The sequence below is a fragment of the Babylonia areolata genome, chromosome 18 (assembly GCF_041734735.1).
Source record: "Babylonia areolata isolate BAREFJ2019XMU chromosome 18, ASM4173473v1, whole genome shotgun sequence".
In the NCBI taxonomy this organism is placed as follows: Eukaryota; Metazoa; Mollusca; class Gastropoda; order Neogastropoda; family Buccinidae; genus Babylonia; species Babylonia areolata.
In genome coordinates, this window is record NC_134893.1 from 28,907,101 (window position 1) to 28,932,100 (window position 25,000).

Consider the following 25,000-nt stretch of genomic DNA (forward strand, 5'->3'; position numbering starts at 1 on the left):
CAGAATTTAAAACCTTTATTTGTAAATGGATCTTGTATTTCCATGTCATAATATCTTAAATAATGAGGTGGTTTTTTTACGTGTTTCTTTTTAATAACTTTTGTTTTATCTTGAGTGATTGGTTTTGGCAGCTGCCTGAGGTTTATGGTTCCAGTGCCACATACTGTCTCTATCACATGGGTTGCTTGAATGTGTCCTGCAGATCAGAAATACGTGCATTCATCCTTAATTTGGTGTTTTTCTTCTACATGCCTTCTCTCTCTCTCTCTCTCTCTCTCTCTCTCATCTATCTATCTGTCTGTCTGTCTGTCTCTCTCTCTCTCTCTCTCTCTCTCTCTCTCTCTTTCTCTCTCTTGATAAGTAAGCCATCGACAGTTTGTTCTGTTCATAGCTACTTATTCTTAATTGCAGGAGCATATTATTGATAGCTGAAGTGTAAAGCTTTATATTCCCAACAAAACAAGTCAACAACGCGTTGCTTCAGCCTGTGGCCAAACAATGCTGTTGCATCTTGCATCACTCCAAAGCCTCTGTGGTTTTAAGACGTCTGATTATGGGTCATGTTACCAGTTTGTTTCTTCATCAAGCGGAATCAAGAGCAAGAAGAGAACTGGAAGGAAAGGGGAAAATGAGAGAGTAAAGACAGCAGAGACTGAGAGATTATGTGGGCGAGAGACTGATTAGAAATAATTGTTTTAATTTATATTTTTGCTTTTCTCATATTCGGTTTTTCATTTCATCTTAATGACTTCATTAGTGCAGTTTTTTGGTGGATCACGTGAAAAAACAGATTGAGTCTAAGGAATGACACTGCCTCGGTTTGAGTGTGTGTGTGTGTGTGTGTGTGTGTGTGTGTGTGTGTGTGTGTGTGTGTGTGTGTGTGTGTGAAATATAACAATGGTAGGAAATGCTGCCTCAATGCAAAAGAGGCCTGAATACAGGTATCAATAAAGCTTCTCATGATATCCTTGTTAGGCTGACTGGTCACAACGTGGAAGGACAAAATACCACAATAAACATTTTGGCAAAACGTGATTTGATAGAATTGAAATATTCTTTTTGAATAAGAACATGTTTGTGGTTCTGTTTTAAACGTTGAACATGTTTGTGGTTCTGTTTTAAACGTTGCAAGCATCTTCTTCTTGGTTGTTGTTTTTTCCCCTTTCCCAATTCTGTTTGCACTGGCTTTTCAAGCGTCGCACAGAACTGTTCACCAGATTCCTGTCGGTTATGTGTCAAAGCCTGGGTTGTAAGTGTACATGGCGTAAAAACTAGATGAGAATATCCAAAAATTTTGATCGATGTGAGTTACATTATTCTTCTAATATCGGATGCTTTCCAAATAAAACGAAGAACATTTTTCCTGGTTGTTTCTCAAGAGAAAGAGTACGTTCTTTGCTAACAAACAAAAAACAAAAAAATACAACAGCGAAATTGAAAAAATATGTAATAATATATTATTTGCTCAAGATTTCACAAACCCGTATTTTAGAGAGAAGAAAGCATGGGTGCATTGAATAGAAAGGGGAGATCCTACTATCCTTCCTTTACCTGTCAGTCTTCCTCATCAAATGAAAACAAAACGCATCACTTCACTTTTCTTGGTCACATCTGGAAGCACGCACTGGCCAGATAGCACATGCTTCCTCAGAGAGAGAAAAAACTGGCATCTGCATTGACTATGATAATCTGTTTTGTTGTTCTTGTTGTTTGTTGTTGCTGTTTCGCTGTTGTTGTTTGATGAAAACTGTTGCACATTAATTCCGAATGTCTCATGCCAAACCACAAAATATTAGCAAGTTGTAGCAAGTGGTATTGACATGTCGCCTTCTCTTTGTCTATATGCATACATTACCCATGCACATTCATCCTGAATAATGGGTTTTTAGCGTGTGTTGTACTTACCTCCAGAAAACGAAAATTATTATGATCAATGAGTAGTACAAAAAAAATAGTCAATCAGGGGTTTGGCAAGGCAAGGCATGGCAAGGCAAGGTATGGCAAAGTAAGGCAAGGCATGGCATGGCAAAGCATGGCAAGGCATGGCATGGCAAGACAAGGCATGGCATGGCAAGGCAAGGCATGGCATGGCAAGGCAAGGTAAGGCAAGACAATGCATGGCAAGGCAAGGCAAGGCATGGCAAGGCAAGGCATGGCAAGGCAAGGCATGGCAAGGCAAGACATGGCATAGCAAGGCAAGGCATGGCATGGCATGGCATGGCATTACATGGCAAGGAAAGACAAGGCAAGGCAAGGCATGGCAAGGCAAGGCATGGCATGGCATGGCATGGCATGGCATGGCAAGGCAAGACTGGCATGGCAAGGCATGGCAAGGCAAGACATGGCAAGGCAAGGCATGACATGGCAAGGCAAGACATGGCAAGGCAAGGCATGGCATGACATGGCATGGCATGGCATGGCATGGCATGGCATGGCATGGCATGGCAAGGCATGGCAAGGCGAGGTAAGGCAAGGCAAGACATGGCATAGCAAGGCAAGGCATGGCATGGCATTACATGGCAAGGCAAGGCAAGGCAAGACAAGGCATGGCAAGACAAGGCAAGGCAAGACAAGGCATGGCAAGGCGTGACATGGCAAGACTGGCATGGCAAGGCAAGGCAAGGCAAGACATGGCATGGCAAGGCAAGGCAATGCAAGGCATGGCATGGCATGGCATGGCATGGCAAGACAAGGCATGGCAAGGCAAGGCAAGGCAAGGCATGGCATGGCAAGGCATGGCAAGGCATGGCATGGCATGGCATGGCATGGCATGGCAAGACAAGGCAAGGCAAGGCAAGGCAAGGCATGGCAAGGCATGACATGGCATGGCAAGGCATGGCATGGCATGGCATGGCATGGCATGGCATGGTATGGCATGGCAAGGCGAGGTAAGGCAAGGCAAGACATGGCATAGCAAGGCAAGGCATGGCATGGCATTACATGGCAAGGCAAGGCAAGGCAAGACAAGGCATGGCAAGACAAAGCAAGGCAAGACAAGGCAAGGCAAGGCATGGCAAGACAAGGCAAGGCAAGGCAAGGCAAGGCATGGCAAGGCAAGACATGGCATGGCATGGCAAGGCAAGGCAAGACATGGCAAGGCAAGGCAAGGCATGACATGGCATGGCAAGGCAAGGCAAGGCATGGCATGGCATGGCATGGCATGGCAAGGCGAGGTAAGGCAAGGCAAGACATGGCATAGGAAGGCAAGGCAAGGCATGGCATGGCATTACATGGCAAGACAAGGCATGGCATGGCAAGGCAAGGTAAGGTAAGGCAAGGTAAGGCATGGCAAGGTAAGACTGGCATGGCAAGGCAAGGCAAGGCAAGACATGGCATGGCAAGGCAAGGCAAGGCAAGACATGGCATGGCAAGGCAAGGCAAGGCAAGGCATGGCATGGCATGGCAAGGCAAGGCAAGGCAAGACAAGGCAAGGCAAGTCATGGCATGGCATGGCATGGCAAGGCAAGGGAAGGCAAGGCAAGACAAGGAGTTTATTTCGTGTACCCTTGGAGGCACAGAAACATTGCACATCAATGTCTTTAACACACACCGTATACACAAAAAGGGTGATGTCAAAAAGTCAAAGACCCTTACGAGCATTCTGGTAAATACACATTAACAATCATTTCCCATCACAACAGAATAAAAAAGATCCACCACTCTTGGCTACAGATTTCTATTGCCTATGTTCCTCAGAGAGCTACGGGCGTGTTGAGATGTCTGCCAATGAACAGACCCAAGATGTTCTGCCTTTTTGTTTGGTGTCAACGGATTCGTGTCAAAACTATGCGTGTCAAACAATGTTGGAAATGATGGATGCGGAGCTCGCGAACGATAAAAATTTTGCCTTGGGGGTACAACACCCCCTCTCCAGTAGCTTAACAGCGCCCAACGTTACAAACATTTCAAAGGCGACCAGGGCGAGAAACAGACCCACCCCGCCATCCATCGTTTGAAAGTCGATTCTGACTTTCACTTTTTTCTCTCTGTTCGTTGGCTACATTTTCTATGTTTCGTTCATATGTGCGAGTGGGTTTTTTTACGAGTATAATCATATTTACGTCATGAAACAGGCAGTAATAATCCGTTTACGGGGATGTGAAAGTCGATTTATTCTAACGAGATGATATGGCAGTATTACAAACGTTTCTATCAATGTGTTGGGGGTTATTGGAAAAAAGGGATAAAACTAGATTTCAGAATGCGTTGTTTGTAAGATGTAAATATGAAATCGGCAACTCACACAATGTGTTTTGTGAACTTTGGGATCTTGTATGTTCGTTATTTTGTTTCCATTTTCTTTAGTTGTTTTTCTTTCTTTCTTTCTTTCTTTCTTCCCTTCCGGAGAGATTCACTTCTTGTAATTCATCGCATCTTTATTTTTCATGCCTGTTTGAACTTAACAGTGGTTGAATGGATGTAAACGCATGTTACTGGTTTAGTATAGATGAATATTGTTTTCCGCTGAAGTTCCGTATCTGTCTGTATTTTTGTCTGTCTGTCTGACAGTGTGGGTGATTGTGCATATGTACATGTCCTCTGTGCACGTGAGTTTTTACGTGTTATGTGCACACCAGTCTTTGTGTCCACACGCACGTACTTGTGTGTGTTTGTGCGTATGCAAGCAAGTGTCCGCTTACATATTATATATATATAGGTGATTCGTCAATGTCTAAACACAGAGAGAGAGAGAGAGAGAGAGAGAGAGAGAGAGAGAGAGAGAAAACGTGAATTAAGAGAATACCTATCTATCTATTTATCTATCTATCTATAAAAAATTTTAAAAAGCCGCATCAAAATCGAACTAAAACTTGCTGAGATATTGCTTCGAACACTCATCAAGACAGTCGCCATTTGCAATGAAGTACAGCGTATGCAAATGAATGGCGGGACAGTTGCTAATGCAGTTATCCCTAAACCGCGGATATGTCCGCGGTCGGAAGTAAAAGGCTTTTAACCTTTTTATTTACACTACATGTTCCCCATCTCTTGAAGAAGACAATAAAGTGTTTTGAACTGAATTGAAAGCTTTATTTTACAATTTCAGCAAATCTATGGCTTGTAAATTATAATCATGCTCCTCTTTACAGATATATATATATTTTCAGTGAAAACTGCTATTATCTCAGTCGTTTAATCATTTTCGTGTGTGTGTGTGTGTGTGTGTGTGTGTGTGTGTGTGTGTGTGTGTGTGTGATGGAGTGTGCCAGTTGTACTATTGAGAGTATGTTACGTTGTGGGTTTTGTGCAATGTGTTTTTATCATCTTAATGATTCTGTTTTATATGTTTCTACTACTTTTTATGCGCTTTCTCGTTTCACTTTAGGTACTGAATTTGTAAAGCGCTAAGAGCTTGCTTATGCTTGAATTATAGCGCAATATGAAAATAAAATATTATTATCAGATTATTAAAATATTATCATGATCTCTGTGTGTGTGTGTGTGTGTGTGTGTGTGTGTGTGTGTGTGCGTGTGTGCGTGCAGTGGAAGGGGAGCGGCGAGCGGTGCACTTGTCGTGGGAGGACAAGCTGATCAAACGAATGCTGGCCCGCTACAAGGCGCGCGGCAAGTTCGGGCGGCCCGTCATGCACTACAACGACACCATGAATGTCAACTTCATGATCCAGCTGGTGCAGATCATGGACCTGGACGAGAAGAACCAGGTGCTCACCCTCAACGTCTGGGACCGATACGTGAGTGTCATAATGATGCTGATGATGATGACGACGACGACAATGATGATGATGATGATGATGATTATTATTATTATTATTACTATTATTATTATCATTATTATTGTTGTTGTTGTTGTTATAATTATTATATCATGGACCAGGGTGAGAAGAATCAGGTGCGCACCTTCAACATCTGGGACTGCTACACTACGTAATAATAATAAAAACAACAACAACAACAATAATAATAATGATGATGATGATGATGATAAAGAAGTTACATCTTTATTATCATTATTATTATCATCATCATCATCATTATTGTTGTTATAAGTTGTATCTGGATGAGAAAAACCAGGTGCTCACCCTCAACGGCTGGGACCACAACGTCAGTGTAATAATAATAATAATAATAATAATAATAATACTTATAACAATAGTAATGATTATGATGAAATCATGGATCTGGATGAGAAGAACGATGTGCTCATCGTCAACGTCTGGGACCGCTAGGTGAGTGTCCGTAGGTGGTCCCCTTGACCGCTGTTGCTGATTATGGCCGTCAATGAAGGGCAGTCATCGTACTGAGGTAAGACACAGTGTGTATGTCAGTGGAGGGCAGTCATCGTACTGAGGTAAGACACAGTGTGTATGTCAGTGAAGGGCAGTCATCATACTGAGGTAAGACACAGCGTGCATGTCAGTGAGGGCAGTCATCGTACTGAGGTAAGACACAGTTTGCAGGTCAGCGAAGGGCAGTCATCGAACTGAGGTACGACACAGCTTGCAGGTCAGTGAAGGGCAGCCATCGTACTGAGGTATGACACAGCTTGCAGGTCAGTGAAAGGCAGTCATCATACTGAGGTATGACACAGCTTGCAGGTCAGTGAAAGGCAGTCATCGTACTGAGGTAAAACACAGTTTGCAGGTCAGTGAAGGGCAGTCAACGTACTGAGGTAAGACACAGCTTGCATGTCAGTGAAAGGCAGTCATCGTACTGAGGTAAGACACAGCTTGCAGCTCAGTGTGCAGGTCACCATTCGCATGTCATTCTTTCGTTCAGCAAAATCAAACAAGTTCAGAAAATCCTTTAAAAAAAATTTTTTTTAAGTGAAAACTGCTTTAAATGTTCTCAGAGCAGTATTAGAAGGCAGTCCCGGAAACTACGAATTTGCTTTTATAAAAAGGGATGATTTTCAGTAACCTGTATTTCACTAAGTATGATCCCAGACATTTTAGGAAGTGCTAAAGCGACTCAAGTAAAAGCAACACAAACATTCTGAAATGATTCAATGAAATTATTCGGAAAAGATCAAATTGGAGATAGATTTTAAAAAGAGATTCTCCTACGAAATCCTAAAAATACAATAGGAAATAAAAATGGGCAATCCTTTTTTTTATCTGGAAATTCCGTAAAAACCACACGAGGGTAAATCTGAGAAAGCACGAACAAAGTTCTGGGAATTTTTTGTTCCAAACGCCACAAGAAGCTATTTTTAAACATTCTTCAAAAACAGCCAATGAAATGATTCTAAGTTTCCCCCCAAAGCGATCATGGGATTTTATTTCTTGGAAATCGTTAATGACAAAGGGTGTGATTTTCACGAAATCAAAGAAAAAAAATGTCCCAATGGAGTAATTTCGGGAAATCGCTGGAAATGTTCAGAATGATCCAAGCCCCCAATTTTTTTTATTTTTAAAAAACCCCATTTTATCCCTGAACCAAGTATTTTGGTTGGTTATTTATTCTTGTTCTTCTGCTTTCGTGGGCTGCATAACTCACGACGATTATTCATATCTGCCCATGGGCTTTTACGTTCATGGCAGTTTTTACCTCTTTCCTTCAGTTTTCGGATCAACCTGGGCTCTTTTTTTTCTGAAAGAAGAGAATGCTTTATTTGTGCACAGAGTATTCGTGCGAAAATTCAAGTTTGTGTGTGTATGTATGTGTGTGTGTGTGTGCGCGCGTGCGTGCGTGACTGTGTGCGTGACTCTGCGTGTGTTTGTGTGTGTGTGTGTGTGTGTGTGTGTGTGTGTGTGTGTGTGTGTTGCAGACATGGTTCGACATCCATTTGCAATGGGATCCAGAGCAGTTTGGAGGAGTTGATCAGATTCGTGTACCTTCGGATAAAGTATGGATTCCCGACGTCAGACTATACAACTAGTAAGACTGGGCTGTGTTTGCAGGGGTGTGCGGTTGTTGTGCCTATCTGTGTGGGTGGGTGGATGGGGTTGTTGGTTTGATGTGATGTGTGTGGGTGTCTGGGTGGGTTGGAGAGTGTATGAGTGTGTATGTGTGTGGTATGTACGGGTGTGCTGTGTTGTGTGTGTGTGTGGTGTGTGTGTGTTGTGTTGTGCTGTGTGTGTGTGTGTTTGTGTGTGTGTGTGTGTTTGTGCGTGTGTGTGTATGTGTGCGTGTGTGTGTATTTGTGTGTGTGAGAGAGAGAGAGAGAGAGAGTGTGTGTGTGTGTGTGTGTGTGTGTGTGTGTGTGTGTGTACCATGACACATAACTTCAGCACCCGAGACATGTGCCATTCAACATTGACTGTGTGTGTGTGTTCAGGTTGTGTTGTGATGTGTGTGTTTGTGAATGTGTGTTGAGCTGCAATAATCTTACAAGTAATCTGTGCCATATACATTCTATAGAAACCCAGAGTACATATGTTTTTAGAAATAAACATCAGTTTTAGAACCGAAAGATTCCCTAAATTTAGACACTTATCACACATACACACACACGCGCGCGCGCGCACGCACACAAACACACACACACACACACACACACACACACACACACACACACACACACACACAGATTCAGGTTGTTGTTTTTCACTCCTTTTGGGCTGTGGAGGATTATAAATAACACTACAAAAAGAACATGAAAACGACTGTTGACTGAACTGTATTACAACGCTTATATAATGAATATAGCGTCAGATTCTCAAATTGCATTGACATGTTCAAAGCGTACCGAAAATGGATTTTTTTAGGGAAATAACGATAAAACCACCCCCTACACTTGAACACTCATCGAAATAGTTCTAAATGTGAAGCTGGGCTTATTGTTCCATTTGCAAAGTTATACTCTTTCCTGCAGATATTTGCCATGTGTATTAATTTTTAAACTGAAAGCAAAAGATTTCTTGAATTTGAAGAACACACACACAGACACACACACACACACACACACACACACACACACACACACACACACACACACACACACACTAAACCATGAGCGGATAGCCGTCTTTCCAGAAGAGACAAAACGCCCGAAAGTCCCATGTGCAGAACGCCGTTAGCACCAATAAAAGAACCTACTCCGGCAAAGGGTTTATCCCTGGCAATTATCGACTGAACGTCCTCTTCCAATTGAACAACTTAGTTGTGGAGGAAAACAAGTGGGGATTGTCAGCTCCCCAGCCAGATTACTGGCTAAAATCTTTAGTTTAACTCACTCAGTACGGCCAGTCCTCTCTTCTCCTCTACACAGACCCCTCGGATGTCCAGTGGGTGTCTGAATGACCCAACCTTTAGCTTCCGTCTTCAGAATTGTGGTATTCTTTGTCAACATTCACGTCTTCAGTGTAAGAGCCTTCCGCTTGCAATATTTTGATGATGGTTATTGGGGTGAAACGCTGTTAACGTCGTCTCTTTCGCCGTTCGTATACAAAGAGTTAAATGGGTGGATGGCTAAAAGGGATGGACACAGACTTACACAGAGAGGGACAGACGGAAGTATTTTGGAATTGGGCCCTCGCAGACAGACACCTTACTCAGTTGTTTTATTCAGAGCGAAATGCACCTGTAGTAATCTTCTGTGCTGTGGAGGACTGCCATCGTCGGATCGTTGGGGGGTGGAGGAGGGGGGAAGCGCAGTTCCTGAGGAAACAAATGAAGCCTGGCTTGGATGTTTTAATTATATGCAGTAAAAAAAAAAAATACTTTGTCGTAAAGTACACAATTAAAACGTTTGTTTTCATGACACTGCCTGTGCGTTTTCCCTTTCAAAGAATCATAACATCTTAATATCTCTTCTGCGAATTCATATTACCTTGGTTCTTTAAGATTGGATGAGTGATGAGTGGCCCTGCCTTGCCTTGACTTTGCTTTCATTGACTTGTAACAAAATGTTAAGTCTCTGATTCGTAATTTTCCTGCGACATTGACATCTACATCTTTCACAAAGATGTTGACGGCCCCACCTTTCACAAAGATGTTGACCTGCAGCATGTTGTCTGTGACATTGACGGCCCCACCTTTCACAAAGACGTTGACCTGCAGCATGTTGCTCTGTGACATTGACGGCCCCACCCTTCACAAAGACGTTGACCTGCAGCACTGTTGCTCTGTGACATTGACGGCCCCACCTTTCACAAAGACGTTGACCTGCAGCATGTTGCTCTGTGACATTGACGGCCCCACCTTTCACAAAGATGTTGACCTGCAGCATGTTGCTCTGTGACGTTGACGGCCCCACCTTTCACAAAGACGTTGACCTGCAGCATGTTGCTCTGTGACATTGACGGCCCCACCTTTCACAAAGACGTTGACCTGCAGCATGTTGCTCTGTGACATTGACGGCCCCACCTTTCACAAAGACGTTGACCTGCAGCATGTTGCTCTGTGACATTGACGGCCCCACCTTTCACAAAGACGTTGACCTGCAGCACTGTTGCTCTGTGACACTGACGGCCCCACCTTTCACAAAGACGTTGACCTGCAGCATGTTGCTCTGTGACATTGACGGCCCCACCTTTCACAAAGACGTTGACCTGCAGCATGTTGCTCTGTGACATTGACGGCCCCACCTTTCACAAAGACGTTGACCTGCAGCATGTTGCTCTGTGACATTGACGGCCCCACCTTTCACAAAGACGTTGACCTGCAGCACTGTTGCTCTGTGACAGCGCGGACAGTCGGTTGGAGGAGCACCGGGACGCCCTGGTGGTGGTGACCTACAACGGGTCTATCCTGTGGATGCCTCAGGCTATCTACCGCAGCTCCTGTGAGATCGACGTGCAGGGCTTCCCCTTCGACATCCAGAGCTGCGAGCTCAAGTTCGGCTCCTGGACCTACGACGGCAACAAGGTGGACCTGAACCTGTTGGTGAACGAGGACCACGACCCCAACAAAATCGACATGTCGGCCTATGTGGAGAGCAACTCGTGGAAGATCATTGACGCGCCGGCCAAGAAGAGGGTCCAGTTATACACGTGCTGCCCCAACGAACCCTTCGTGGATCTGGCCTTCACCTTAGTGTTCCAGAGGAGGGCCACCTTCTACAACTACATCCTCATCCTGCCCTGCATCCTCCTCACCTCCATCACCCTCGTGCTGTTCTGGATCCCGCCAGAGTCCCCGGCAAAACTCATGTTAGGTGAGTGGGTGTCTTCACCTTTTGGCATTATCCTTTGCTCCGCCAGAGCTCGCTTTAAAAAAGAAATCCGCAAGGGAAAAGCTGTCTTCATCTCTTGCTCTGACCGATCGATGTGAGCAAATTGACATTTGCAAGAACCCTCCCTCACGCCGAAAGGAAGCACTTTTTTTCCCGTTTGTATCAAGAAGCCGAAGCGTGGTGAGGAGGTGGGTAAATCTGGGCACTAGCATTAGTGAGTCCTGAAGATTGTATCCTCTCTCTCCTTCCTTTTCTACAGACACGGTGGTGACATGGTGAAGAAGAAGAACCTCTCTGTGCAACCCCTCCACCCCACCACTCACCACCATAATGACCCTGCTCAGTAACCACTCCTCACAGAGAGGCTGGGTGGGTGGAGGGGGGGGGGTCGCATCCACTCTCATCCACCCCCACCTAGAGACACGAGAGAGGTTGTTGGATTAGGAGAAAAACGAAGTAACCCGACAGTCCCCACGCATACGTGTTGTCTGGAACGTATCCTCAGCGCGTGTTGTCTGTGACACATCCTGAACGACACCAAAAAAAACATGTATAAGCGAAATTAGAAAGCTAAAATGTCAACAACAACAACAAAATACGAAGCGAACACAAAGTAAAATAGGCCGACATGGATGGCTTCGGCCATCAGTATTCATTCATACACATGCAGAGGGGGGTGGGGAGGGGGTAGAGGGAGTGAATTCCCAACATGATTATGTGTTAACATTACTGTAAACACATTGAATATACTCAACCTTCTCGAATCGCTGTATTCAGGTTTTTGTTTGTTTTTTATTGTTGTTGTTAGAAGAGAATGGATAGGCGGGGAACGTGTTCAGTAATGAGGATGAGAGAATTAACGAATGAACGAATAAAGTCTTTATATCAGTGGTAGGGAGGGTGGGGAGGTATAAACGCAATATCTCTTTGATATAAACACAAGATATGCAGTCGATACCCTCCAGAATAGTTAAAACATATTTTGTGTTTGGGGAAGAAAAGGAAAAGAATTATCTAACGAGCAAAGGAAAACCAAAAGCTGAAAGAATTTACCGTAGGACAGTCATAATGTTCGGTTGCGTTCATATATATAAAAAAGAATCAACACACACGAAGGAACAACCACAACACATATGCAATATACAGCTAGCAATAAAAGACAGACAGAGGGAGAGTGTCTCATGCTTCTTCTTTGCTTACTTTTTTTTTCATATGATTTATTCTCATTAGCCTAACATTAGAATTGAAATCTTCCATGGAATTATGTTTTCAGTTCATATCAGTTTAAATATTGACATTTTCAGTATATGCCAAAACAGATGATAGCAAGGGGTAAATGCGAAATATTTTTTCGCGTATGTTTTTACCCATCCATACATTGCTCTTGTTCGAAGAAGAAGAAGGAGAAAAAAACGACGAAAAAATGAATTTTTTTGTTGTCGAAAAACTAAATAATTGAAGGACATTGGAAAGAGAGGAGAGTACGTGGCTCGCTGGACTTTCCCCTGAGGCTGATTTCTACCCTAGCAGCACCTGTCAACATTTTTCATCCAAACCACACAGGGCCTCCCCCGATGGTGTTGTGTGAAAGGGGGTGTGGGGGGGCTGGCTGGGATAAAAAGATGACATCACTCCCCTTGCCTGCTTCAGCTCGTTTCCACACTGCCCATTATTCACAGATGGCGGCACGATCACAACAAGTCTTCAGTCTTTCAAACTGGAGGGAAGAAGAAAGAGAGAGAGAGAGAGTGGATGGTGGATAGGATTGGAACAAACTGTTTCAGTTTTCAAGTTCATTTTACTCAAGGTGTGTCACTAGGTGCAGAGTAAGTTTTGAAAAGCTACTCGGTGGTAGCTTATACCCTGAGGATTACCTGGGTTGGGGGATGGGTGCTGGGTATGCTGCACGAAAGGCTACCGTATATGTATATATATATATATATATATATATATATATATATATATATATATATATACCTGAAGGTACGCAAAGCCACAAACATGACGCTTCCACGCAAACACGCTGCACAGGTTCTTTCAGCTCATTTTCCTGGCGTGTTTAGCATAGATTTCTGTTCTGTTCCTTCATTGCCCAGTAAACACACGGACCCAGCCTTGAATTTGACGTGGAGTACTATGATGCGATAGAATCACACAGTGATGTTATGTCGCCATTTACCACATGAAACAAGCGAAAACGTGGAAGCTCTGAACTTTAAAAAAAAATCGTGGTCAAATGTTATGGTTTATCTTTGACAAGGCACCCACCTTCCAACCCTCATGGCACTGGGCGCAGTGGTCCGTGGGGTCGTGTCCAGAAAAGCACACAGATACACAGACATTGTACAGACACTCAGACATTGTACAAACACACTGGCATCGTACAAACACACTGGCATCGTACAAACACACGGACACTGTGCAAGCAATGTACAAACACACACTGTACAGACACACATTCATTGTACATACATAGGGGCATTGAAAAAACACACGGACATTGTACAAACACACAGACATCGAACAAATACATATTGTACAAGCACACAGACATTGCGCAAACACACAGTCATTGAACAAACGCATAGTGTACAAGCACACAAACATTGCACAAACACACAGTCATTGAACAAACGCATAGTGTACAAGCACACAAACATTGCACAAACACACAGTCATTGAACAAACGCATAGTGTACAAGCACACAGACATTGCACAAACACACACTGTACAATGCCGAACGTTTTTCCCGCTGTATGGAAAAGATTACCCTTAGATCAAGAGAAAAATAAAAATAAAACAAACTTCAACAGCAACTGGCTGTCGAATAAAAAATAATTATATATAAAAACTGGTGCGCTGCTCCAGAATTCAAGATGGGACAAATTCCATTTCAGCGTGCTTCACTGAGAGCTGAAGATTCCCTTCTGTTCCATCCTCATGCTGGCTGTTTGTTGTTTTTGTTATTGTTGTCTTTCTTCCTGTCTTTTTTTTTAAAGGTATCGACCTCACACGTGCGTTGATGAGATGATAAACCCCGTGAAGTCTTTTTTTTTGGGGGGGGGGGGGGGAGGGGAGCGGGGGGGAGGGAGTCTGACAAAGCGGTTTCCATGTGAGCTCAGGCGATTAGCGTTGCTCGGAGGCAAGCCATGGATGTAAATCTCGCAGAGCAGCCACGATTAACATTCCACGGGGGACACTGTCCGGACAGCAGCTGTCCGACATACGAGAAAGGTTTTGGTGGTGGTGGTGGGTTTTGTTGTTGTTGTTGCTGTTGTTGTTGTTTGGGTTTTTTTCCTCTCTGATAGCTGGAAAGTAATTTTGTTTTGGTCAGGGATGTCGCTGTGGAGAATTGTGACCGGATAATGTTTTCAATGATATTTTCTTTTTCTCTCTTTTCTTTTTAAGGGGGGGGGGGGGGGGGGGGGACATGCAGTATTGAAGGTTTTGGTATGCCGGCTATTCTCCCTTCGTTTCCCACAAACTTTTATTTTTTTACCAATTATAATAATGTGTTGAAAGTAGCATATCTGCGACAAATGATGAGGCACGATTTTTACCGTCCTACACAAATCATTTCAGTTGAACAACTGTTTATTGCATCTAGTTTGAACTGACACGCGAACACGTAATGCAGCTTCCCAATTCTCCGCAATATGAGACAATACGGCTAGGTCACAGAGAAAAACAATCCTGAACACCTTTCAGTTGTTGGGGGGGGGGGTTGTTTGTGTGTGTGTGGGGGGGGGGGGGGGGTCTTTCTGGGAAGAACGTACAGAAAATCATCAATTACGTCTTGTCATTGAAAGCCCCTTCCTTTTTTTTCCGTGCCTGTCACAAATCAATTTATAACAGCTTCGCTATTCATGAAATCAATGCGGACAGACTGACAAACAAACACATAACCTGTCGGACAGTCACATATGTCTTCATACGGGGTGAAAGACAACTGGGAGAAATGAAGAAGAAGAAGAAGAAGACGGAGGAGAAAAGAAGAAAATCACAGCCTGGTGACTCACACGCGACCAGGAAAGACAGCGCTGGAGCCTTTCCGCTGTCACTGTCAGTCACTGTCGCTGTCACTTTCCACTGTCACTATCACTGTCACAGTCCACTGTCACTGCCTGCCTCGTCTCCCTTTCCTTCGCACTGTTCTCTGAAGGATGGTCTTGAAGAGCCCGTCAAATCTTGTTAAGTAACCATACCATCTCTTTTTTCTCTCTCTTAAGGAGGGGCTAAAGCGTCAAGCAAGACACTTTCCGCTAAAATCAAATTCTAGCCCAGATAGTTGGAACAGCAGTTGCCTCCTTTTCTGTTCTGAGGGTCATTGTCAGACACGACTGACGATATCATACATTTGTCCCAAAGCCATAATGGGGTCGAGGACAGCAGTCAGTGGTGAGGCCTGCTCAGTCCAGGACACTTCTCAGGGACCTGATTCATCTCTGTAAGTGCCGTTTCCGTTTTGTCAATGCTCCTCGCCTCCTTTTGAGATGCGATCCTACATGCATGGAGATGGGGTGAAAGAACGAGGGGAGGTGTGTGTTAACTCTTTCCATACGAACGGCGAAAGAGACGACGTTAACAGCGTTTCACCCCAATTACCATCATCAAAATATTGTAAGCGGAAGGCTCTTATACTGAAGAGGTGAATGTTGACAAAGAATACCACAATTCTGACGACGGAAGCTAAAGGTTGGGTCATTCAGACACCCACTGGACATCCGAGGGGTCTGTGTAGATGAGAAGAGAAGACTGGCCGTACTGAGTGAGTTAAGACCTGCCTGAGTGGCTTCCACGACAGCTCAGTGGATCTCCGTTGCCAGGAAACAGGACGCATCCAATTCTCCCATGGCGATTCAGATTACCGACTGAATGGAGAATGTCTGAAACTGGATGTACAGACAGCAGTCGTGGAATTCATAGAAGATGTAACTCGGATAAGGACAGCAATTTCGGGTTTGTTTCCAAGAAAGTATTCCTGATTGATTAGTTTTGTTGTTGTCGTTGTTGTTGTTGGGAGCGTTGTTGGCAGTGGCAGTTATTGAGGCTTCCCCACACGTCGTGCCGTCCTGTAGACCTTGTTTGCTTCTTTGGCATGTATTTCTTCCAGAGACGTTTACATGGTGGATTTGATCAACAAAACGGTTACATCCGAAACTGTTAAATGTGTGTGTGCGGGTGTGTGTGTGTGTGTGTGTGGAGGGTGTGTGTGTGTGTGTGTGTGTGTGTGTGTGTGTGTGTGTGTGTGTGTGTGTGTGTTCATGACTGCAACATGATTGAATGACGCGGGAAACGAAAGATGAGCGCCCAGTGACAGCTGTCAGTCAGCTCAACCTAGGTAGGCAGCCTGTTGTGCAAATGACTCAGTCTTTGTAAAGAGCTTAGAGCTCCGAGGATAGGTGCTGAATAAGTATCCGTATAATCATCATCATCAGCAGCAGCAGCAGCAGCACATGGAGAAAGAGACAGAGAGCAATACTGTGGATTGATAGGAGGGTGTTTTAGTGGTTGACGTTGCGCCTTTTGTTTATGATAGCCGACCAAAGCAGTATCCCAGAACAAACATTCATAAACCATTATCTTTGACAGTGGGCGGGGGACAAAACAAACCATAACTTTACATGAAGATGAAAATTGATGAAAACTGTTCGCTTCTTCCAGAGACTGGAACTTCGCGGACAAGGGTCTCAACGGATCAAGCTTTGAAGCATTGTGCTTGATAACATAACTTGCAATCAAAAAGCAGTGAAACATTGTGCCTGATAACATAACTTGACTTGCAATCAAAAAGCAGTAAAACATTGTGCCTGATAACATGACTTGCAATTAAAAAGCAGTGAAGTTTTGTGCCTGCTATCATAAGTTGACTAGCAATTAAAAAGCAGTGACGTTTTGTGCCTGCTATCATAAGTTGACTAGCAATCAGAAAGCAGTGAAGTTTTGTGCCTGCTATCATAAGTTGACTAGCAATCAGAAAGCAGTGACGTTTTGTGCCTGCTATCATAAGTTGACAAGCAATCAGAAAGCAGTGAAGTTTTGTGCCTGCTATCATAAGTTGACTAGCAATTAAAAAGCAGTGACGTTTTGTGCCTGCTATCATAAGTTGACTAGCAATTAAAAAGCAGTGACGTTTTGTGCCTGCTATCCTAAGTTGACTAGCAATCAGAAAGCAATGACGTTTTGTGCCTGCTATCCTAAGTTGACTAGCAATCAGAAAGCAGTGACGTTTTGTGCCTGCTATCCTAAGTTGCCTAGCAATCAGAAAGCAGTGACGTTTTGTGCCTGCTATCATAAGTTGACTAGCAATCAGAAAGCAGTGAAGTTTTGTGCTTGCTAGCATTAGTTGACTAGCAATCTGAAAGCAGTGACACATTGTGCCTGGTGACATAAGTTGACTTACAGTCAGAAAGCAGTGACGTTTTGTGCCTGCTATCATAAGTTGACTAGCAATCAGAAAGCAGTGAAGTTTTGTGCTTGCTAGCATTAGTTGACTAGCAATCTGAAAGCAGTGACACATTGTGCCTGGTGACATAAGTTGACTTACAGTCAGAGAGCAGTGACACATTGTGCCTGCTATCATAAGTTGACTAGCAATCAGAAAGCAGTGAAGTTTTGTGCTTGCTAGCATTAGTTGACTAGCAATCTGAAAGCAGTGACACATTGTGCCTGGTGACATAAGTTGACTTACAGTCAGAGAGCAGTGACACATTGTGCCTGGTGACGTAACATGACTAGCAGTCAGAGAGCAGTGACACATTGTGTCTGGTGACGTAACTTGACTAGCAGTCAGAGAGCAGTGACACATTGTGCCTGGTGACGTAACTTGACTAGCACTCAGAGAGCAGTGACACATTGTGCCAGGTGACGTAACATGACTAGCAGTCAGAGAGCAGTGACACATTGTGTCTGGTGACGTAACTTGACTAGCAGTCAGAGAGCAGTGACACAATGTGCCAGGTGACGTAACTTGGCTAGCAATTAGAAAACAGTGACACACTGTGCCTGTTGACATAACTGACTGGTCACCAGACAAGCTGGGCACGAACTTGGGGCTCAGCATCTGGTTCACACACTCAGTCTTAAGTCTGAGGTGAGGCCCTCACATCGGGTAGAACATACAAATCTCAGCAGTCAGAAAGCAGATGTTTAATACTGAGATGTCCGTTGCCCGGTACTCGCCATGGAGCTTCCTGTAACAATTTCCTGTGCTTGATTTCTTAACCAACCCCCCTTGGCTGCTTTAGGACGTAGTAGTTACGTCCATAGTGAGTGGCGTCGTTAATAACATCATCAAAATAAGGCAAATAACTTTGGAAGGCTGACAATTCACAAATTTGTTCAAATTTGATCTCCGGGTGGTTTCTTCAGTTTGGGGCTGATTGTTCTATATATTGATTCATGACTTAAAACACTATTTTTTACCCGTGGGGGCCGGGGGGTTGGGGGGGGGGTGTTGGCGGGGGTTCGACAGTCAAAGCGTGTGATAAAATCTATTTACGTAGGAGTGCGTAAGGAAAGAGTGACCTGTATGTTGCCTGTAGAGAACAGTCTCCCTTTCGTATTTCCCATGAGAGAAGGACGTAAATTCTTTGAGATTAAGAAGCGTCTGGGACGGTTTGTTCACGTTTTCTATATTTTCCTTTCTTTCTTTTTAAAAGTTCCATTCTCTAGCTGGATGTCTTTTATGTATGAGTGAACCTTGGGTTTGAGGTCTGTATCGTGTAGCTGTGGTGCTTTTCTGGGAGGGGGAGGGGGGATATGGAGGGTAACGTTTTGGCAAGTGGATTGCCAACTTCTTTGACATGAATGTCAATGTGAACCAGAATTCCAAACTAAAGTGGGTTGGGTTTTTTAAATCATGTTACAAAACTGATAAAATAAAATCAGCATAGGCTGATTTTTTTTTCGGCCGGCAATGTCCAGAATTACCAAACCACTGATTCGTAGCTTTGCGAGAAGAAGAGAAAAAAAAAACAGAAGAAAATTGTGTTGGTGGTGTGATCATATGGAAGGGGGTTGTGTCGATAAACTGAATTAAGGCATCGCTTGATTATTAATTTTCTTTGTTTGTTTGTTTTTATTTGGTGGGAGGAGATGATCCAATGGAACAGCATGGGTCGGGCACTGCAATCACGACGCTCAGTGCACTTGAAGTATCAGGACAGTAAATTGAATCGTGAAATTCTCGTTTTTTGGTTGGTTGGTTTGTGCCTCTGAATTAGTCTTCGGCCGAGGGCTTCAGTTTCCATATATGCTAAATGATGCTGTATGAAATATCAGATAAGCAGTTTCCTCTGGAACAGCTGGGCTCCTGCCCACGAACTATTCAGTCGTTATGCACACCACTTCACATCATGTTACACGAGCAGGCAGAAATATGTACTGACAGACAAAAAAACCACAGTTTAATCCCTTTTGGAAGTTAGAAGGAAGAGGGAAGTTCAACCATCTCTCAAATGCCATATCAATCAGGGAAATCCGTTGCGACAAAGCATAAAACATAAAGAATACTAGTTATTACCTGCAATGTATGGATGAAGTATGAAACGGTGTATGTGATATTTTTACATTTGTGTCTTCGTTATATTTGTAAGGGCTGTTGTTTCATTTTACAGTTATGATCCCCATGTTGTTTACTTCTCTATGTTGTGATAATGCAGCTGACCAAATTTCTCTAGTTGGAGATAATAAAGTTGTTCTTATCTTATCTTATCTTATCTTATTTTATCTTATCTTATCTTAACAATACAATACAACGCAACGCCATGCAACGAATCGCAAGTCAACGTACAACACACAGTGCAATACAATACAATACAATACAATACAATACAATACAATACATTTCCTTCTCCTGTACATGAGAAGGTAAGGCCACTTAGAACTAATATTTGATACTGAGATAAACATGAGAGTGAACACCAGGGATCGATTTTAAAAAGGCATTGGAAAATATTGAAATATTGGGAAAATTACAACCAAGTGAAAGAGAGAGGGAGAAAGAGAGAGAGAGAGAGAGAGAGAGAGAGAGAGAGAGAGGTGCATGCTACATTGCTTTGCATGTCAGCAAGAGATGCCTATGTGACTGTTGTATTCATGTTCTATATATGTATGTGTAAGTATGAGAGAGAGAGAGAGAGAGAGAGAGAGAGAGAGAGAGATTTATATATGTATGTATGTATCTAAGGAAATAAAGTAGATTTAGGGACCAAAAGGGAAAAATGATGACGAGCAAAAATAGGATCACACACACACACACACACACACACACACACACACACACACACACAAACGCGCGCACTCACCCCACACATTCACACGCACGACTTTACACGTGTATGCTCATTCCCATACTAATGGCAATACATGAAGGACCAGACCTGGCCTGCCACCAAACGTGAAGAAAACAAAGAAGAGGAGATGGACGGGAAATGCAGTACGATGAAAAGACGACACCGGGCAACAACCAGTGGAAGAACCAGATGAAGAAGATAAAATGTATCAGCAGGATGGAAGAATAAGCCCAGGACAACAACAACTAAACAAGTTGCAGCTCTGAAGATGACGTCAGAGGATACAAGGCGACGAACCCGAAGGGCAAGAGACAATGCCAGAAAACACGAGAAGAGAACCCACAGACATACAGAAACATACAATAGCGAACAGCCAACTCTGAACCATTAATTAACAGACAAAAATGGACATAACCAAATACAAAGTACATTACAGACACAACACAATAAGGATGGTCTCAGTATAGACCAGTCATCCCTGATGACGGAAATGTCTGATTTCCCTTTAAAAAAAAATTTTTTTTTAAAAGAAGGTAAGGCATTCTTCGTATTTTCATTCTGCTGTTCTTCTCTGCATGAAGCTCCACCCATCTCACTTGTGTGAATTTTGTTTTTGCCCGGGTATGTTTACAATGAGGTGAATCATCTCTCTCTTTTTTTTTCCCGGGTCTGATCACGCACAAAGGGGTGAACCATCTGTAACGTATCATTGTTATTTTTTGCTCAGAGATTTATTCACAAGGGGGCTGAACCACCTTTCATCACAATCGTTTTCCTTTTTGGCTCAGTGGTCTCAACATGGAGTCAAATTCTGGTATGGCAATGCGGATTACCGCGAGACTGTTCATTGGACAGGTTGTAGAGTGGCTAGGGGTTGGGGGTGGGGGGCGGAGGGGGCGGGGGGGTTCGTGGGTAACGGGAATGGGCTTTGCGCGTGTGAATCTATGATTTTACGTTGGATGAAAAGTAGGTCGCTATTTCTTTTTTTCTTCCCCACCCCCCAGCCCCCTTTTCTGTTATCGTTCTTGTTGCTTGTTTGTTTGGAACACTATCTTGTGGTCACCAATGGTGTTTTAGATTTCTTTGCAGAAAAAAATGCTGGTATTACCCTCCACCTCCACACGTCTTGTGTGTGTGTGTGTGTGTGTGTGTGTCTGTCTGTCTGTCTGTCTCTCTCTCTCTCTCTGTCTCTCTCTCTCTGTCTGTCTGTCTCTCTCTCTCTGTCCCACTCTCTGTCTCTCTCTCTCTCTCTCTCTCTCTCTCTCTCTCTGTCTTTCTGTGTCACAACCATCTCATGCATCATTTCTATTTTTTGCCTAGGTTTGTTCACATTGTCTCATATACCATTTTTACTTTTTGCCTGGGTTTGTTTACATGCGGGAGAAATATCTCTCACTATCCATACTTAATTTTTGCCTGGGATTGTTCAAGATGGTGAACCATCTCCCATCACATGCATTTTCATTTTTGGCTCAGTGGTCTCCTGACAAAAGACGACAAAGCAATTCTCAACTTTCATTTTCATTCTTGTCTGGATCCCATTTCACACACACAAAGTGAGCCAGACATCTCCCACATGCACATTCCATTTTCGTCTTTTTCGGGTTTTTTTTTTCCACCGGTGGTGTCCTTTCACAGATGAGATATAATTATATAAACCATCTTTCTCATAGCAATGTTTTTGTTTTGTATCCTGCCATCGCCACGTGGACACGAGCTAAACCAGCTGCCTCACGTGCCATTTCCATAATGGTCTTCCTGTTGGCCAGCTGATAGGAACAGCCCCTCACGTGCCATTTCCATAATACTCTTCCTGTTGGCCAGCTGATAGGAACAGCCCCTCACATGCCATTTCCATAACAGTCTTCCTGTTGGCCAGCTGATAGGAACAGCCCCTCACGTGCCATTTCCATAATAGTCTTCCTGTTGGCCAGCTGATAGGAACAGCCCCCCACGTGCCATTTCCATAATAGTCTTCCTGTTGGCCAGCTGATAGGAACAGCCCCCCACGTGCCATTTCCATAATACTCTTCCTGTTGGCCAGCTGATAGGAACAGCCCCTCACATGCCATTTCCATAACAGTCTTCCTGTTGGCCAGCTGATAGGAACAGCCCCTCACGTGCCATTTCCATAATAGTCTTCCTGTTGGCCAGCTGATAGGAACAGCCCCCCACGTGCCATTTCCATAATAGTCTTCCTGTTGGCCAGCTGATAGGAACAGCCCCCCACGTGCCATTTCCATAATACTCTTCCTGTTGGCCAGCTGATAGGAACAGCCCCTCACGTGCCATTTCCATAATAGTCTTCCTGTTGGCCAGCTGATAGGAACAGCCCCTCACGTGCCATTTCCATAATACTCTTCTTGTTGGCCAGCTGATAGGAACAACCCCTCACGTGCCATTTCCATAATACTCTTCCTGTTGGCCAACTGATAAGAACAGCCCCTCACGTGCCATTCCCATAATAGTCTTCCTGTTGGACAGCTGATAGGAACAGCCCCCCACGTGCCATTTCCATAATAGTCTTCCTGTTGGCCAGCTGATAGGAACAGCCCCTCACGTGCCATTGTCGTCCTGCTGCCTTTCACACTTCTTTGTAAAAGGCGCGAGCCAGGGTGTTGCATGAAGATGAGGCGTTCCAAGTGAGGTTTTTGTCTGGGTCCTTTTTTATGCAGAGCTCTGGCGGATCAGAGTTGCCAGGTGACCAGGAAGCTTGGTCTAAATCTCACGTGTCAACCCGGATTACCTCGATACTGTACATGGGGACAGGTTGTAAAAAAAAAGTGGCTTAAGGTGGAAGGTGGAGAGGAGCAGGATCCGTTAGTTTGACAAAAAGGTGTGTGTGGGGAGGGGGGGGGTTGAATCCGTGATTTGAGGACTTGGGGGCTTTCCCCACCCCCCACCCCCTTTTTTTGTAGTTGTTTGGAACACTTTTTGTCGTCACCAATAGTGTTTCCAGATTTGTTTACAGAAAACAATGCTGACAGGGTTTTTTTCGATGGGGGCATTTTTATCAGTGGATTTACTGTGATGTGTTGGGGGGGGGGTTGTGTTATCCTCCATCCCCATCTCCTCTGTGTGTGTGTGTGTGTGTGCGTGTGTGTGTGTGTGTGTGTGTGTGTGTGTCTCCACCAACTCCATCCTTTCTCTTTCTGTCCTTCCCACTCTGCATCCCTCCAGCCCCCAATGTCCTTTAGCCAACCTCTGCTACTACACCACGCCCCTCACCCTCACCCCCACCCCCACCCCCTTCCGTCCATAAAACAAGCGCAGTAATTTTTTTTTTCTTTAAGGAGAATGTGCGGTGCACGAAGACTTTGAAATTTCAGAGCCTCCCGAGCTTTCTTTCGAAGATTGATTTATCACTTTTGGCAGGAAAGACGCCTGCCGACAGTGACGCACTTCACCTGTCGCTGGTTAACTTAGCATGTTCCTCACAAACACGATGTGTGTGTGTGTGTGTGTGTGTGTGTGTGTGTGTGTGTGTGTGTGTGCGTGCGTGTGTGTGTCTGTGTGTGCGTCTGTGTTGTTGTTGTTCTTGTTCTTGTTGTTTTGTTTGTGTGTTGTTGTTGTTTTGTGTTTTTGTGCGTGTGAATTGTTGTTGTTGTTGTTTTGTGTGTGTTGTTGTTGTTTTGTGTATGTGTGTGTGTTGTTGTTGTTGTTGTTGATTTGTGTGTGTGTGTTGTTGTTGTTGTTTTGTGTGTGTCTGTGTGTTGTTGTAGTTGTTGTTTTGTGTGTGTAATGTTGTTGTTTTGTGTGTGTGTGTGTGTTGTTGTTGTTTTGTGTATGTGTGTGTGTTGTTGTTGTTGTTGTTGATTTGTGTCTGTGTGTTGTTGTTGTTGTTTTGTGTGTGTGTGTGTTGTTGTTGTTGTTGTTGTTTTGTGTGTGTGTGTGTTGTTGTTGTTGCTGTTGTGTGTGTGTGTGTTGTTGTTGTTTTGTGTGTTGTTGTTGTTGTTTTGTGTGTGTCTGTGTGTTGTTGTAGTTGTTATTTTGTGTGTGTGTGTGTTGTTGTTGTTGTTTTGTGTGTGTGTGTTGTTGTTGTTTTGTGTGTTGTTGTTGTTGTTTTGTGTGTGTCTGTGTGTCGTTGTTGTTGTTATTTTGTGTGTGTGGTTGTGTGTGTTGTTGTTGTTTTGTGTGTGTGTGTGTGTGTGTGTGTCTGTGTGTGTGTGTGTGTTTGTGTTTATATCCTAAAGTATTTTCGATCTCTTGCCTCATTCTCCCCCACTCCCACCCCACCCCAACTGTTCATCTTCTCCTTTTCTTCCCCTCCCGTCACATGCAGTTTTCAGGATTTTCTTTTTTCTGCTGATGCTTTTCCTGAAAAAAGCGCCTAGCTTTTTGCGCCGTACCAGTTGCTTTTTTAGGGGGAGTGTGTGGCGGGGGTGGGGTGGGGGGGGGTCGCTTTGTTTTGTTCTGCGATTTTGTATTGCTATGATTGTATGGTGCATAATTATTTGTTTTTGTATTGTTTTGTTATTTGAGTGTGTATTGCTGGGAATTGTGTGGTGTATGGTTAGTTGTTTCTGCTCAGTTTTGTTTGGGTTTGTTTTTTTTTTACAGAATTAACGTTACCCAACTCTTTTCTTTTCATGCCCTTTTTTCCAATTTGTTTTGTTTTATTTTGTT

The 25,000-nt window shown here is 43.8% G+C and overlaps 1 protein-coding gene across 1 annotated transcript in view; it reads left to right on the forward strand.

Annotated features, from left to right (window-relative positions):
* LOC143292624 (neuronal acetylcholine receptor subunit alpha-10-like) overlaps window positions 1-25,000 on the forward strand; it is a 157,939-nt gene that overhangs the window by 116,718 nt on the left and 16,221 nt on the right. The window contains exons 3-5 of the mRNA XM_076603089.1: window positions 5,485-5,693; window positions 7,730-7,839; window positions 10,590-11,059. Coding sequence (XP_076459204.1) covers window positions 5,485-5,693; window positions 7,730-7,839; window positions 10,590-11,059 — 789 coding nt within the window. The remainder of the gene's footprint in view (window positions 1-5,484; window positions 5,694-7,729; window positions 7,840-10,589; window positions 11,060-25,000) is intronic.